This window comes from Myotis lucifugus, unplaced genomic scaffold (genome assembly GCF_000147115.1).
Source record: "Myotis lucifugus unplaced genomic scaffold, Myoluc2.0 scaffold_123, whole genome shotgun sequence".
In the NCBI taxonomy this organism is placed as follows: Eukaryota; Metazoa; Chordata; class Mammalia; order Chiroptera; family Vespertilionidae; genus Myotis; species Myotis lucifugus.
This window is the reverse complement of record NW_005871171.1, coordinates 1,575,492-1,592,640: the sequence shown is the minus strand read 5'-3', so window position 1 is coordinate 1,592,640 and position 17,149 is coordinate 1,575,492. Positions and strand designations below refer to the sequence as shown.

At 44.7% G+C, this 17,149-nt stretch overlaps 1 protein-coding gene across 7 annotated transcripts in view; it reads left to right on the top strand.

Annotated features, from left to right (window-relative positions):
• FRMD4B (FERM domain containing 4B) overlaps positions 1-17,149 on the top strand; it is a 201,790-nt gene that overhangs the window by 151,946 nt on the left and 32,695 nt on the right. For 4 of the 7 annotated variants that reach the window (XM_023758101.1, XM_023758099.1, XM_023758096.1 and 1 more), the window contains exons 8-11: positions 8,785-8,868; positions 10,365-10,430; positions 13,766-13,823; positions 15,185-15,271. In XM_023758101.1, the coding sequence (XP_023613869.1) occupies positions 8,785-8,868; positions 10,365-10,430; positions 13,766-13,823; positions 15,185-15,271 (295 nt within the window). The remainder of the gene's footprint in view (positions 1-8,784; positions 8,869-10,364; positions 10,431-13,765; positions 13,824-15,184; positions 15,272-17,149) is intronic. The other 3 variants (XM_023758098.1, XM_023758097.1, XM_023758100.1) reach the window with 3 other exon arrangements.

Below are 17,149 nucleotides of genomic sequence, written 5' to 3'. Positions count from 1 at the left end.
CACGGCGTCCTTCCACCCCTGCGCCCCGCGTGTCCCACCGGCGGCCCCGGGACCAGCCTCGCGCTCCCCTCCAGCCGGGGCCTCGGGTAAGTCCTCCCCGGCGGGGTCTCCCCCGCTGCGAGCTGCGCGCTGGGTGGCGGGGCTGCGTGGAGGGCGGGAAGGAGGAGGCGCCTCATCAGCGGCCGTGGGTTGCCCCGGGCGGCGGCGTTCCTCCTGCGCGCTGGCACTGTCCGTCGTGGCTCTCGGCGCGGCGTGGGTGGGCGCCCCCGCGCTCCGCCCCCGCTGGGCTGAGTGGGATGACAGCTCGTTCCCTCCTCCCCGCCCCCCCTTGTCCCGGGCCGGGGACCCTGTAACAGGCACTGGTCCAGTTAGGAGCTTACTGTGGATTTTTTTGTCAGTATACAAAGTTGGGCATCAGGAACCCCTAGGAATGAGTAGAGAGACATTGACTGTTAGAACTCCATAGCTGTTAGGTCAAGGAGGTAATAAACGAAGGCCACATTCCCAGACAACTGAGAGAAATGGTTTTTTTTTAAATACGTTTTTATTGATTTCAGAGAGGAAGGGAGAGGGAGAGAGAGAAACATCAATGATGAGAGAGAATCATTGATCGGCTGCCTCCTGCACACCCCCGACTGGGGATCGAGCCTGCAACCCAGGCATGTGCCCTTGACCGGAATCGAACCCAGGACCCTTCAGTCCGCAGGCTGATGCTCTATCCATACTGACCCAAATCAGTCAGGGCGGGATTTTTTTTTTAATTTTTTATTGAAAAAGGGTGATTTGAAGGCGATCTGGCCAGTGAAAAACTCCTCTAAGTAAACCGATAACATACCTTGAACTGCTAATGACCAAGCTGTGGGTCATGCTGGTAGATTAGTTGAGGATATTAGTGTTCACACACAGTAACCAAGAACCTCTGGATCCAGCTCGGGGGCTTTAGCAGACAGCTCCTCTCACTGTTGTGATCACTCCCGTGTCCGCTGCCTTCGGGATCAGGCAGGACTTGGTCGGGCAGCACAGGTGCCTCGCAAGCAGAGGTAAGGCGTGGCTGAGCACCAGGGTCTGTGCAAGGCCACACCCGAGATTGGCGAATCTCTGACTCCCACTGTCCCAAATCTGTCATTTATATGGGACACGGCATTAAATAGGGCTTCCAGTTGTGACAACTTGCCCAAGTCCTCAGGTGTCCCTTCTCATAAACTTTTATTTAATTCCTGCTGACATTTAGGCTGCAGGTTAGATTTTATCCCGAGTGTTCAAACAGGCAGTAAGCGTGTTTACGTGTGCATGTGCATTTTATGAAATATGGACTTTAAGTTATGCGTATGTGTGGATGAAAGAAGACTGCAGTCCCAAGGTACATTTTATTTATTTATTTTTTAATATATTTTATTGATTTTTTACAGAGAGGACGGGAGAGGGATAGAGAGTTAGAAACACCAATGAGAGAGAAACATATGTCAGCTGCCTCCTGCACACTCCCTACTGGGTACGTGCCAGCAACCAAGGCATATGCCCTTGACCGGAATCAAACCTGGGACCCTTGAGTCCGCAGGCCGATGCTCTATCCACTGAGCCAAACCGGTTAGGGCCCAAGGTACATTTTAAACGTCTCAGTTTATTTCTCTCTGTGAAAGACACCAAGTTCCCACAGGCATTTGCACTGGGTCATTATATTTAATATACACTCTTTAGGCACCTTTGCCTTGGGTTTTATGTAGGGAAGAGCTTTAGCTTGACAAGGAAAGGAAGTGGGGGCTTGGGCCTTTTTCAAACCGTCTCAGAGCCTAGGGATGCCCCACACACGCAGAGTCGGCTACCACGTCCTGGGGCCCCAGGGAACGTGGCGATTCCTTTGCTCCAGGAAGCCTAGCGCCCACAGTTTGCTTTCGCCGCCGGCCCCTTGCTCTCCAGCCTCAGAATGGCAGGTGGCTGATCGTCACAGGGAGCCAGTTCCCAAATAGCCACAAACAGGTGCACGCATTTGCTGGGAGTGGCTGTCTCCTTCCAAGGGTTCCAGCACACACAGGGGTGGCCTCGGCTTTGCCAACCATGTGGCTTTCTCAACAATGAGTGAGGTTGGCACATGCCTCCAGGGCTTTTGAGGTCAGTAAAGAAAAACAGCCGGCCATGCGAGGGGGCTTGAGAACACCGAAAGGAATCACGGCCCGAAACGTGGGTGCAGCGGCTGGATGTGGGTCCTGGGCCGCTGCCGCCAGAAAGCTGTCAGAACCGGAGCGGGCTACCTGAAGGAGAGGGTGGGCCTAATCAGATAAAATGCAACCAGATAAAAGCACGTTCTTTGTGTGACAGCTGAATTCCTGCTGAAATGATGAAGAACAGCAGTTTCTGGTCTGGTTACTGAGCAGGAGCAAGTGTTTAATTCTCTCTGGTGAGGGCCTGGAGCAATCAGACCCTCTTGGCAATTCTGGTCAAGTGCATCGTTAAAATAGCACTTCCACTGCCATTAGAGTCAAGAATGTTCAGACAGGGCGAGTGCATTTACTGCTGGGGAAAGGCGGAGACATCCCCGCCAGGGCCTGCTCACCTCCCGGCCACTGTCAGGCCCTCCCTCTGGGTTCCAGATGGATCTGAGTCATGGAAGCCCAGCCCCCTTTCTGCCCCTGGGGGCTCAGTGGATCCACGTGGCCTCAGGCTCCAGGCAAATTCCCCAGCCAGGTTCTTCAAAGGGCGAACAAATGAACACTCAGCTACTGTCTGTCACTCAAATGTGGAATCCTGCTTGGTCCTAAACAGTGCAAATGCCGGGATTAACTTTAGAATAATGTGCAGTGTTTCCAGCACCTCACTGCACCCACAGCCAGATGCGATTGGGGTTTCTGTGTGACTTATGTCACACAGAAGAATGCATAAAACTTGTATATAGAGTGTAAGGGACAAATTGGATAATGCACGGGCACATAAGTACACCTAGTGAGGAACGTTGCTGTCAACGTAAGAAACGTTCAGACCTATAAAGCATTTTTATGAGTTTATTTGAGCCAAACCGTTGACAGTTGCCAGGAAGCAAAATCTCCACAGATTGAGATAATGCTCTGGAGAATGGCAGTTTTGCACCTTATTTTATACATTACAATCAAAATAGGAGAGATAGCCCTAGCCGGTTTAGCTCAGTGGTTAGTGTGGGACTGAGGGTCCCGGGTTCGATTCTGGTCAAGGGCACATACCTCAGTTGCAGGCTCAGTCCCTAGCCCCAGTCTGGGGCACGTGCTGGAGGCAACTAATTGATGTGTCTCTCTCACATCGGTGTTTCTCTCTCTCTGTCTCTCCCCCTCCCTTCCACTCTCTCTGAAAATCTATGGAAAAAATATCCTTGGGTGAGGATAAAAAAAAAAAAAAGGAGGCATAAGTGGGTTCCATGAAATCCACTGGTGATAGATTAGTGAGGTGGGAGAAAGCAAAGTGGGGTAACCTCTGGGAATTGGATAAAAAGTAAAATGATAGACACATGCTTCTTTTACACAGGTGGGTGCAGGATAGTTCACAGTCAACAATTAACTCAATAGCAAGGAGGGGATTTGTGGTCTCCACAGGGGTGCCTGTGCTTTGAGGGTCGGGGGAAAAAGGAAAATTACTTTGACATTTCAGACATGTTATCGTAGATTCAAAAAGACAATGGACAGGCTCAGTTAAGCTAAAGATTGACCTTTGTCAGGGAAGATGCCTGCCTAGGACATGACTACCCACCATAAACTGCTTTTAGTTGAAAAGTTTTCATTTCCGACCATCCTTTGAGGTTACTGTAGGTCTCTGGGTTTGTGCGGCCACTACACAGGCCTCCCCTGAGCCTGTCAGGGAGCACGTGGCCCCGTTTCGTCCACGTTGCCAAGACCCCATTCACTTCATTGTGTACTGCGCCCTCCCCTCCACCCTCCACAATAAAACCCTCCTTCCCCAGAGGTGCTGACTCTGTGGCACATATTTCCGGTTTTGCTTCCTACGTGTATCACCTATGCCTCCTCTGCAGGTCCGTTCTGCTTGTTTTGGAACGTTGTGTGCATGGCATTGTGATGTGTGTGGTATTTGGCTCTTGCGTCTTTGCTGTGTGAAGCTCCTCCGTGGTGAGGTCACACTGCAATGTTTCCACTGTTAGGGGATATTTGGGTTGTTCCTTTGATTTGTCTCATGGTGGACAATGCTGCTATAAACCTCGCTCTTTTGTGTAAATTTCTCAGCGGAATATCCATAGGGAAGGATCCCTGGTCCCAGGGAATGCAGGTTTCCACAATGACCACACATGTTGCCCTACCCACTAGCAATGGGTGCGAGTTCCTCTTGCCCATCTTCATGTGAACTAGGTATCGGCAGAGCTTTGCACGTTTGATGGTCGGGTGTGTAATGGTGATCACGGAGGGTTTGTGTGCGTTTTCCTGTGTTCTTATGAGGCGGAAGACTGGCTTCTGTCTGTCGGCCATTTGGATTTTCCTTCTGTACACTGCTTGTTGGGAGGGTTAACCGGTTTTCCTGGCAGGCTGCTTATTACACCCGTCTTTGGATTCTGTTGGAGCTCTCCCTTTTAGGGTTGCAGCTGTGTCCACAGCTCAGTTCTTCGATATCCGTGGTGGCTTGTTTGAAATGGGTTCCTGAATGGGTTCTTATAGGAAAGTAATGTTTTATATTCATAGGGAAAGTCTGTCTTGTAATAGCACAAATAGCCAGGTTTGGAGGAATAATAGGAACCTTTTTCTAATACAAAGAAATAAAGTTGTGTTATTTGCTGAGAATGAAATAATTTGGGATGGTCTTGATTTCACATTTGTCAAAATTATTTGTGTCTCTTTTATTCATGTACTGCTGACAATTTGAGACTGTTAGTAAATTTTTTGAAACTAAAAACCAAGTAGATAAGCCAAGAAGGCCTCTCTCCATCCCTTCTTTACTAAGAGTTTATGTCAGAAATTGCAAAGGGATAGTGGTGGTCTGCTGGTATTTTTCATATGGTCTGAGCAATGTTTTAGGTTTGGGTTTTTTTGTGGGGTTTCTTTTGGGTGGGGAGAGGTTTGGTTTGTTTTTTAGTTGAGACAATATTTTATAATTCAGATAGCCTATATAATAAAAGCCTAATATGCAAATTGTCCCGGTGGACATGAGCTGACCACCAGGGGGCGGCACGGACCATGGCAGGTGTTGGTGATGAGGTGCTGGCAGCAGGCGGCAGTGGAGGTGCTGCCGGCCCCAGTGGGCTTTCGGATGAGCCAGGCTGCAGCTGCTGGGACCACAGGGGCCAGTCGGGCTCCCGTGGGTTTGTGCAGGAGCTGGTCTGTGAGGCCAGCCAGGAGAGAGCGCCCTGTCCGCCCAGCTTCCATGTGGTGCCACTGTGCGTCCCAGAGGCCCAAACTGTGCCCCGGCCCACAGCGTCCAGCCACGCTCACCACATCTCCATGTGGGGACTCGGGCGCCGTGACTCAGGCGGAGGGGGGTGCACAGGGGCCCAGAGGTCAGCTAGGACCTGCCCTTCCACACCAGACTCTTGTGCTTTGATTGCTGGCCAGGCCTAGGGACCCCACCTGTGCACAAATTCGTGCACTGGGCCTCTAGTCTTACATAAAGCTCTGGGTTTTTGCCTTATTTTTTTTTTAAATATGCAATCAGCAGTGGATCCACATTCGCACACAGCAACGATTTCCTGGATCTGAGTGATGGCTCCTTGCCAGCTATGGAGTCTGGTTGTTGTTCCCCAGTATCTAAAATCCCTTTCTCCCATATTAGTAGAATTTTCAGTTAGCCCTGTGGTGCCTCAAATAAAGACTACATATCCAGTGTCCCTTGCAATCAGGGATAGCTGAGTCCTTCTGGCCAGTGAGGTTAGAGAAAGTGGTGACTTCATCACATGACACTGGCTTCCACGTGCTAGATAGGCGTGCATACACTTACTACATACTTGCTAAGTGAATAAGTGAACTTATGGTAAAAAGCAGCTCCTCCTGTAGTGAGGTCTTGATTGCTACAAAAGTAACTAAATACAAAGAATGAGTGAGTGCTGGGCTGATAAAGTTCCCGCGGACCCAGACGAAAACACACATGTGACTTGTGGTGATGATTAACAGAAAAGAGTTGTCCTTCTGCTACCATTTTAGAATATATTCAGGTATTTACCCCCCATAAAAAACTGACAAGGCAACTTCTTTGAAGTACAGAGCATAAAAGAAATGATTGAGAAAAATAAATACCATTACTGAGAGTTGACAGGTGACCTTTAATAGGAATACATTGGATTGTGATATATTTTGGTTTTCAGGAAGCCCAAACCAGTTTCCCAAGATTGTCATTGTGGGTCGGCCATACTGCTCAGATTTCAGTGAATGGAGAGATTGAGCTTCTGTAAAAACAGGAGCCAAGGGACTTTATTTCCTGCAGCAATTTGTGAAGCCGGATCTCTCACCTGTAGGAAGGGCCACGAACCTGGTTTTGAAAGGACATGTTGGCAGGTGCAGAGCATGGTGTCTCCCAGCCAGGTGACACTCGGCTGTGTTCCCACTGAAAGACGGGAAGTCTAGGGACAGTTTGCTCAGTGGGTTCCTTGGTTGCCCTGGGCATGGTCAAGAAGCTTGGAAACCAGAATCAGAAAACTAGCTTCTGTAGACAGAGAAGAATCACTTACCCCAAACCTGACCACGTGACAAGAGTGACCACGTGACTTCCTAATTCAGCTCAGCACAGTGTGAGGCAGACCTGTCTGCAGGCCGTGCTTGGTTCCGTCCCCTGTCCCCTGTCCCCTGTACCAGTGGGTGTATGAGTGTTGAATGAGTGCTTCCGGGGCAGGGAGTGCTTGGGGGCGGGGTGAGGGGTTCAGTGTGTGCTCCTCCAGTTGGGGGTTCATCTCTTTCACTATCATGATTCACGTTGGGGCAAACCCCAGGGGAGCTCATGTAAATGCCTCAGTGATGGAATGTAAAGCTAATGGGTTCTGCATTTTCATTTGTAATTAGGAGTGAGGGTGACTATGCCTTGCAGGAGAGGAGGATGCTTATGGCGGCCGGCGCTCTAGGACCCCCTCTGGGGTCTGTCAGGGAATCGGGGATTAGAATAGATTGGTTCTGGCCAAAACCGGTTTGGCTCAGTGGATAGAGCGTTGGCCTGCGACTGAAGGGTTCCAGGTTCGATTCCGGTCAAGGGCATGTACCTGGGTGGAGCACATCCCCAGTAGGGGTGTGCAGGAGGCAGCTGATCGATGTTCTACTCTCTATCCTCTCCTTCCTCTCTGTAAAAATCAATAAAATATATAAAAAAAAAAAAAATTTAGAATAGATTGGTCTGTCTTGGCCCTTCAGGAGCCAAACAGGACTGGCTTTTCCCTTCTGGCTCTTCATGCACATAGCCGCTGTGAGACACTGAGCAAGGGGCTTACCTCTCTGACCCTCACACTCGCACCTGCACAGTGAGCTAACAATAGTCCCTACTGCTTGGGAAGAGCTGTGATGAGACGCATGTGAGGTGGAAACCGCTCCCCCCCGCCCCCGAGTGCATCGCATGGTGCCTGGCTCCACAACTCTCCACAGAGTACAAACGTACAACGCGGTGGGAAGGAGGGAGTTCCTCATCCTCAGCTGGGGAGCACTAGTTTGCTCAGGATTTTGAGTAGCTGCTCAGGGACTTGTCCTGGGCTCTGACAGGCCCTGGAGCGCAATGCTGCTCCTCCTAGACTACCTCCTTGAGTGGCTGGGGCAGTAGAGAGCATTTGCCCTCATACAGTGCCGGCCCAACCAGCTCTCCCTGCTCTCCCTTCGGTGAAATCCCATGGCACCACACCCTTCTCTCTTGATAAGCAGAATTTTGCCATTTTAAATCATTAAATAACAGCTGACCTTGCATGGGGTGCATTTCAGTTCACTTGGTGCAATGTCAGCGATGCCCTGGGTTTCCGTGGAAACACATTTTCAAGTCACCTATTCCAGTGATTTCTCCTCACAGCTCTTCCCTTGCAGTACGTACTATTATTACCCTCGTTGTACAGGTGCGGGTGTGAAGGTAAATTTTAGAGTTATGAGAAAATAACAGAAGGTCTACCTAAATCTTTTTATTGCAATGATATCTAATGTAAAGTCTACATAAACCTTTTTATTGCAATATCTACCGGTAACATGAAAAATGAGCGATACTATGTGAATGGTTTTATGATAACCAGTATTGCAACATGGTGAATATTATGTATCCACTAAAGATAATTATGAGGCTACTATAGAAAGGTGGAGAGCGTATTTAACAAAACTGGAAAAATGCTTTATAAAAATAGAATATGAAATGTGCACAATCCTGTATAATAAAGAGCTAATATGCTAATTAGACCAAATGGCGCACCGACCTTCTGGAACGACCTTCCAGACGACCAGTGGGCGGGGGCGGGGCGCAGGGCCTCGGGGCAGGGCTGAGGCAGCCGGGGCTGCTAGGGCCAAGCCCCTTGCATGAATTTCGTGCATCAGACCTCTAGTATAATAATAATTATGTGATAATAGAGATGCATACAGGAAATATATAGTGAAAACAGCTACAAGTTTATGGGGAGAATAAGGAAGATGGGGTCAAGGTAACTTAATATGATTATTTAAATTTTTTCATCTTTTTAAACTTTATAATATCAAATGACGTGGGGGTTGTCAAGTTAAGGGCTAGCTCTGGTTAGAGACCAGCGCCTTGTGTGTGTGGACAACATTTAATGGAGCCCAATGTGCTGTAGCTATTTTTCAGGTTTCATCTGGTTATTAGCTTGGATAATAGCGTCAGTAACCATGACTGACATTACTGTATTACTCTTCTTTTTAGTGATGAAAATGCCAGGAAAGATTTAAGAACACTCTCAGCCTTTCCAACCAGAACTCTTCAGGAGCACCCGTCCCTTGCTTACTGGTAAGCCAGAGCAAGGCAGCAGGTGACCCGCCTATCACAGCTCCACGAGAACAGCAGGCTTTTCAGGGGATTAAAAGAAATATAAGTGAAGACAATATCAAATTGCCCATCAATGTGTCAGAGTCACCGTAAGTAGACGGTGATCCTTTCAGTGAAAGGATCTTCGCACAGTCCCTGGAAATAAATCCTTGTACCAAGATGGGAGTCACTTGTCAAGAGCAGCCGGCTGCGTGCCATCTTGCTGAGTGAGGAAGGGCCTGCGAGGGAGCGTTGGTGAGCACAGTGCTGGTGGGTGGGTAACACGGCCTGGCCTGCGTCTGGCCGGGAAGGGAGCCGGGGAAGTGCTATAAAATGCAGAGTGCCCTGGACAGAGGTTTTCTTAATAACCAGAAATAGTTTCCTCTGTGGCCATAAACCAATGTATATTTTGAATTACTTTATTTGGTTGTATTTTAATGAATCCATAGTACCCATTTTTCACATAACATTTCTTCTATAAAAGTACCTTTTTTCCCCTTTGAATTACTTACATCCATTACCTGTAACTATATTTTTCTTGGTTGAAGGCTCCAAATCTTAAAGATGGTTTTCTTTTCCACTAAAAACTGATTACAAGTTAAATATTCAACGTTAATAGCATTAGTAGGAAAGCTGCAACACAGTTTCCAAATAAGCAGTGAACGTGAGTACTGAGGCTGCATCGCATCCTCAGTCTGGAACCTTCTAAATGAATCGTCATTAAGTAATAGTTTTTTAGGAAAGAAAGAAAAAGGACCAATGGCTATTGATTACCAGATGCAGAGAGATAAAAACATGTACTCTCCTAGCTTCCACTTGAAGTCTGGCTGAAAGCGGCCTGTCTGAAAGTAGGACACAATAGCTGAATGATGTCCAAGGTTGCTGGGCTTCAGCCTGTTTCTCCCCAGTTAGGTCAACGTTTCATCCAAGACAATAATGAAGGATTTTCTCCCAAAACACTGTGTCCCAAGTAGTGACAATAGAGTATTTTAGATTGAACATGGACTCAGAAGCAGTTTTAATTCTTTGTAAATCTCTCTGAATAATGTAAGGAAACTGTCTTGAATACCTAACACCCATTGAGCTCTCTTTACTAACACTATTTTGTATTTATTTTATTTCACTCAGGTATGACAACAGATACTAGTTTTTTCATTTTTGATAAATTGATATTATGTTTCTTTTTCTAATAAATTAAGTTTTAAAAACAATAAATTATATTAATATTAATGTTAATAATATATTTTATTAATTATATGAATACATTGTATAAAATATAAGTTAAAAAATCATGACAAGGTAGTCAAATGCCTGAGGTTTGAATCCTCCAGGAACCTACGTCTACAGAAACTTCCCCAGCTTCTCTCCCAGCCAGTCGGGAAGGCCTTCCCTCTGGAGTTCCTCAAGCAGCCACCCGGGGGGCTTGTAAGGAGTCTGTGTCTCACATAGTCACGCGTCGCCGTCTCCTTGTTTTGCAGTGAGGACAGGGTCATTGAGCATTATTTGAAAACCAGAGGTCTGACCCGGGGTCAAGCTGTGGTTCAGTAAGTATCCATCTTTCCTCTGGCTGAGATATCAGTGAATGTCTTCTGTTTACAGAAGCCTCTGGCACGATTTCTGTTGTGTAGTTTGTGTGTATATTGTCCTCATCTGATTACAAATACCTTACCATGAATTATAAAATGTCTTGGCTCGTTCCACATTTGTGTCATCAGTTCAGATGCTATCAGTGTCAGGCAGGTAAAAAGCTGAGAAATATAGGCCAAGTGTGGGGCGATAAGGAACGGTGGGGACTGTGTGAACCGGGGAGCTTTTGCCCTGGGCAAAGCTACTCAGCTTCAGAACTCATGCATAGTGTTACCAGATCTGGTATTTTCCAGAAAAGCTGGAGCTTCTGGTTTTTAAATCCCATTTTAAACATTGCAAAGTAATTTTAAGAAAATTTTAATGCAACGTGAGCCTAACAAACCCTGTCTGGAGGCCATGTTTGGTTGCCAGGTTTGTGACCCTACTTCCAGTGGAACACACAGTGTTGGTGTTAGATAATCTGTTTCTACATGCTACTGAGAAAGGCCATATTGATATATTTCTGCACTTTCCACTCTTAGAGTTACCATCCATTTATTAAGACTAGTTCACAAGGGGCCCTGGCTGGGTAGCTCAGTTGGTAAGAGTGTCATTCCGATATGCCAAGGTTGCAAGGTTCAATCCCCAGTCAGGGCACATACAAGAATCAACCAATGGCCCTGGCCAGCTGCTCAGTGATTAGAGCTTGTGGACCAAAGGCTCTCAGGTTTGATTCCCCATACCTGGGTTGTGGGTTCCATCCCTGGCCCCAGTCAGGGCTGAGGCAACCAATGGATGTGTCTCTTTCACATTGATGTTCCTCTCTCTCTCTCTCTCTCTCTCTCTCTCTCTCTCTCTCTCTTCCTCTCCCTCCCTCCCTCCCTTCCTCCCTCCTTCCCTTCCACTTTCTCTAAAAAAGGCAATAGAAAAAATATCCTCAGGTGAGGATTAATAAAAAAAAAAGAATCAACCAATGAATGTAAAGATAGATGGAACAACAAATCAACATTGTTTCTCTCTCTCAAAAAAAAAAAAATCGTTCACAAGCTACATTAAAATTTTAGAATTATAAGAGCTAAATTTATAATTATAAAAACTAATGTTGCATTTTTGGTATAGTAATTGCAATAACTTTTATGGCCATAGAAGTTTAAAAAACAAAACACTACTGACTATAGGTCAGGGCATGTGAGAACTGAAATTTCCCCTGTATCCCTACATCTTACAATAATCTCTGTTGTTGTTTTGTTTTGTTTTGTTTTGTTTTGTTTTGTTTTGTTTTGTTTTAATTGATTTGAGAGTGAGAGAGAGAGAAACATTAATTTGTTGTTCCACGTTTTTATGCATTCATTGGTTCATTCTTGTATGTGCCCTGACTGGGTATTAAACTAGCAACCTTGGTGTATCAGGAAGACACTAACCAACTGAGCTCCCTGGCCAGGGCCATATTAATCTCCTTTTTATCATAACACACTTTCTGTGATCTTCAAGGTGAAAATCAGAAGTTGGTGGTTCTGAAGTTGAATCCTTGACATCTTAAGTCATTGTGCCAATTTTCTGAAATGAAATAAAGAAAGAAAGAAATACAGGAGCAACAGTGTCCCTGAGGGATTTTAGGTTAGAATATTATGAAGTCTCCTTGATTAAATGCAGAGTCATTTTATTTCCCGTGGTCATTATCACTGTGGCTCCAAATAAGAGACTGTCTAACTTGGTAGTTAAGGCTCTGGACCAGAGGTGGGGAACGTCCAGCCTGTGAGCCGTGTGAGGCCCGCAGAATCATTTGGTCTGGCCCCACCAAGGCCTTAGGGCTGAGTTAATTAGATGTTTGACCAGATTTAGCAGGCTAATTTTCTTTTTGTTGTTGTTGTTGTTAATCCTCACCCGAGGACATTATTCCATTTGTTTTTTAGAGCGAGTGGAAGGAAGAGGGAGAGACAGAGAGAGAAACATCAATGTGAGAGAGACACATTGATTGGTTGCCTCCCGCATGTCGGGGGTTGGGGATCGAGCCTGCAACCAAGGTATGTGCCCTTGACCGTAATTGAACCCGGGACCCCTCAGTCCCAGGGCTGACACTCTATCTACTGAGCCAAACTGGCTAGGGCTAGCAGGCGTATTTCTAAGTTGATAATTTTGTATGGCTGGTGAATGATGTTATAAATATCCACGTGGCCCTTGGCAGAAAAAAGGTTCCCCACCCCTGCTCTAGTCTATAAAATTGGGCTTGATTTGCTAGAATCCTGGCTGTGCAGTGTAATTGCTGCATGACCTTGGCACATTTACCTAACCGCTTATGTTCATTTACGTGTAGGCTATTTGCTTTTAAAAATCACCAAATTTAAAAAAAAAAAAAATCACCAAATTGCCCTGTCCAGTTTGACTCAGTGGATAGAGCATTGGCCTGCGGACTGAAGGGTCCCAGGTTCAATTCCAGTCAAGGGCATGTACCTTGGTTGCAGGCACATCCCCAGTGGGGGGTGTGCAGGAGGCAGCTGATCGATGTTTCTCTCTCATTGATGTTTCTAACTCTCTATCTCTCTCCCTTCCTCTCTGTAAAAAAATCAATAAAATATATATTTTTTTAAATCACCAAATTATTGGTTACAAAGTCCAGAGCAATTAATCTTCAAATGCCATTAACAAGTTCCATCAAACTGGAACCTCAATTCTTTGTAGGCTGAAGACAGTCTTACACAATTTAGTCCACTCCATAAAGCCTTCGAGGTACACAATAAATGCTTGTTGAATTAAAAATAGCTATGTTAGCACTGTTGCTCTAATTTTTACTTGGGGTGGGGGGAGTGGGCATATTTTTAAAAATCAGGTTTTCATACAATAAACTTTGCCCTTTTTAAGTGTATATTTCTGAGATTTTTTTGACTTAAGAGTTGAGTATATATTTCTAAGAGTTTACCACAATCAATAATACATGGAATAGCTTTATTTTTTACTTCTTATGAGAATGACCCGAAAGTTGACGCTCATTGCTTTGCATTATTAGGTGCTTAGTGTAAGAAATACTTGTAATTTGAATGTATAATACAGTACAATATGCTTCTAAGCCATAGAAATCTTAATATGCAGAAAATAACATTTCCTATAGCTTTTTGAAATTGAAGTTTTCTTAGTAACCTCCTAATATTTGGATGAAGTAAAATATATTACTCCTTGGAATGCTTTATTTTATTTCTACTTTAGCCAAAGACACTTATAATGAGAACAGTAGATATAAATTGTATTTCTTTCAATCACTTTCCCCAGAAGGGCCCTCTATTTTATTAAGAGGTTATAATATATTCCTTTTCCACAGGTATATGAAAATAGTAGAAGCTCTACCGACCTACGGAGTCCATTATTACGCAGTAAAGGTAAATGTTTCTACATGCAAGGCTTTCGTGATGCCCATGTCATTCTGTGAGTTATTGAACACCAGCTTTATAAAATTGTATAAATCATATGCATATATATGTAAATTATCTAGAAATTTGAGCATTGCGAATAAGATTGATTTTCTTAAGGAAAAAAAAGCTTGATATCTTGTAATTTTCAGCAAATTATAAATCATATTTTTGCTAAATACTTGCTATGTTCAAATGTTTTCCCAAAGCCTCTGTTAGTCCTAAGATATTCAGATCATTCTCTTGACACATCTGTTCTGTTAGCTATTCCTACTTATTTTTCTCTTTTCCAATTGTTTACCTTTCTAATGCTACCAGAAATTCATTAGATAGTGCCTTTATGTGAGAACCATGCACTCTCCAATGTCTTTTCAGTAGCTTCATGAAATCCTCACATTTTTTGTAGGATTTGCAATGCAATTTTCCATCAGTACGCTTTGTGTTTCTGTGGTGTTTTTTGATGTTTATAAGCAGGGAGAGAGTGACTAAGGAGTATGGTGAGGTGAGAAGAGATAAAGCAGGTTAAGAAGGCAGTGTTGTTTGAAAGCAGAATAGTTTTATAATTGATCAATCTTAAGTAATTCTTCAAATTCCAACAATGTTTACAATTTAAAATGGTGGAGAATTGAGTAATAAATACCTGCATAATGGGACACCCTGTACTAAATATGTATACTAATGCAGCTTTAATTTCTACTGATTCCTGGTTTGTTTGCATATAGATATATGTTCCAGCCTAGGTTTTCTTTCCTTATGTCAATACACCCTATGCTTTCAAGACCTAAAAGATAAATTTATGGGGGGAAAAATTTCTCCCCTCCCCATGTATATACCTCACAGGCATTATTCAAACATTCTGTTTTTCAGTATTCCCATGTTCACTGTTAAGTGTATTACAAACATCAGGACTTAGAACCACTTTTTACATCTTTGGAAACTTCCCTGACCTTTGCAGCTGGTTACTAATCAAGAGAACAAAGAGCTTTCTTTCTTTCTTTTTTAAATAGATAACTGGCTTTGTACTTTGGATTAATTCTTAGTTGAATTACTTACATTTCATTTCTTCTCCAAATGTTTAATCCAAGCAGTAATGCTTCGGTCTTTTTGATGGTATTAATAATATTGGTCTGTTTTGACTTAAAGGTCTTATTTGAAGAAACTCTAAGAAGGCATTTTAATAACAAGTTAGGTTCTTAAGTACTGTTTTGTTTACCAAGACAGCTTGACTCTGACTTGCGGATACTTGTTAAAGGATGGGCCTGGTGAGCGCTAGGCCACCGCCAGACGACTTAACAATTAGGTCTTGGTTCTCATGCTTTCCCATCTTCCAGGATAAACAAGGACTTCCTTGGTGGCTTGGAATCAGCTATAAAGGAATTGGCCAGTATGACTTACAAGATAAAGTGAAACCTCGGAAAGTAAGTGTGAATCGCTTCAGACTCTTCAGAGCACCTTGAGCTGTTCCAAGGATGGGAGCGTTGCTTTAAGGGACACAGAACAGTCTCGGGCAAAATCGTTGGTTAGTGAAGCAGTGGGTTCCGGGAAGGCTCCGGTTACGCGTGAAGTGTGTGTACAGAGATGAACTCTGATCACAACCTAGTTCACAAGTGCATGCAAGGAGGTTTCTGTCTGAAGTTAGGATGAACAGGATGATGCCATTTCTTTTATTAATTTATATATGCACATACATACAGATACATATTTAATTGGGTGGCTAAACAGACGGATTAATTGTAAAGACATAAGCCAAAATTTCTGGTGCCATTACCTCTCAGTAATGTGGTTATGTGTGATCTTTTTAATGCTCTTGCTATTTTTGCTTATCTTTGTTTCCCAATTTTCCACACTACACATGTATGTTTTTTGTAAAGAAAAGTAAGTTATGCGCTGTTTCGTAAAGGGCCACATTCTGTCTGGTTTGGGTTTTTCAGAGCTAATAAGGGACATTATTTTCAGTTTGAAATTGGATGATGAAGTTGTTTCTCTCGGCCCAAGCACAAGCAGACAATACGTGCTTGCCTGGGTGAGCGCTGGTGAGTCCATATGGGTAACGTCGGCTCCCGGCCTGTCAGTATCCTAAGGACTCAAAGGCTTACGCGTGCCTTTATGCAAGTGTCCTTTCAGCTTCCATCGGTGCTCACAATCTTCCTTGCAGTTGAGAGAATAAGGAAAGCTTATTTTCTCCCCATTTTATGGAGGTGAAACTAACGCAGACAACACAAAAGGGTGGGCGGGGCCACCACAGCCCTTCCATGCCTGGCCGGCTCTCCGATCAGACTGGTTGGGCACTGAGGCTTATCCAAAAGTATCAGTACAAGTCTTAGGGCATTATTTTACACCCGAGATCCATCCGAGGGAGGGGCAGTAAGAGGGCATGTGTGTAAGCACACAAACAGAACGTTGTCTCTGTAAGCCCTGTGACCAAGATCCAGTGAAGTAAGGACTACTTGAAAGTTTGCTTCTAAGTCCAAATTAGAAAAGAGGGGGCCATATGCTTTTTTCAAAATCGTTTTTATGTACAGTTATATATTTTAATTTCTCACCAAAAGTTACAAATATTCATTGTAAAAGAAACCAGAAAAGCAAACACTACAGAAACAGGCCAGTGAGGGCAGGAAGTCCTTCTCGGTCCTCGGGACCCCCGTGATGGCCAGTGTCAAAGGCGTGTGTAGATGGTTCGTGTGCACTTTCTCAGTGTGTGTGCTGAGCTTTTCCAGCGGAAAAGAAAGCTGGCTGCGCACGGACCATGCTCCGTCTTGTTTCTTCAGGCCTCTCTTCCCTCTTTTTAAAGCACCAAGTGTTCCATTATGAGGAAGCATAATGTATTTCACCAACTCCCTCTCGATGCCTGTTATGGTGTTCCCATTGGGGGAGGGTGGGCTGGAGCTGAATCCCAGCCAAGGAAACGACCAACCCCTAGTTTATCTATTTTGTAAGATCAAATTATGACCAATCATGTCTTCTTAAGGTAGGCCTCAGTTGTGCTAACATATCTTTTGCTAACTTATTTCTCCCTTTAATTTTACTTTAAGAAATAACATGCAGCCCTAGCCGACATCGCTCAGTGGATAGAGCATCGGCTTGCGGACTGAAGGGTCGCAGGTTCGATTCCAGTTAAGGGCACATGCCTGGTTTGTGGGCTCGATCCCCAGTAGGGGGCATGCAGGAGGCAGCCGATCAATGATTCTCTCTCATCATTGATGTTTCTACCTCTCTCTCCCTCTCCCTCCCTCTCTAAAATCAATAAAAATATATCAAAAAAAAAGAAATAACATGCAGGAGTCTTGCTGGTTTCC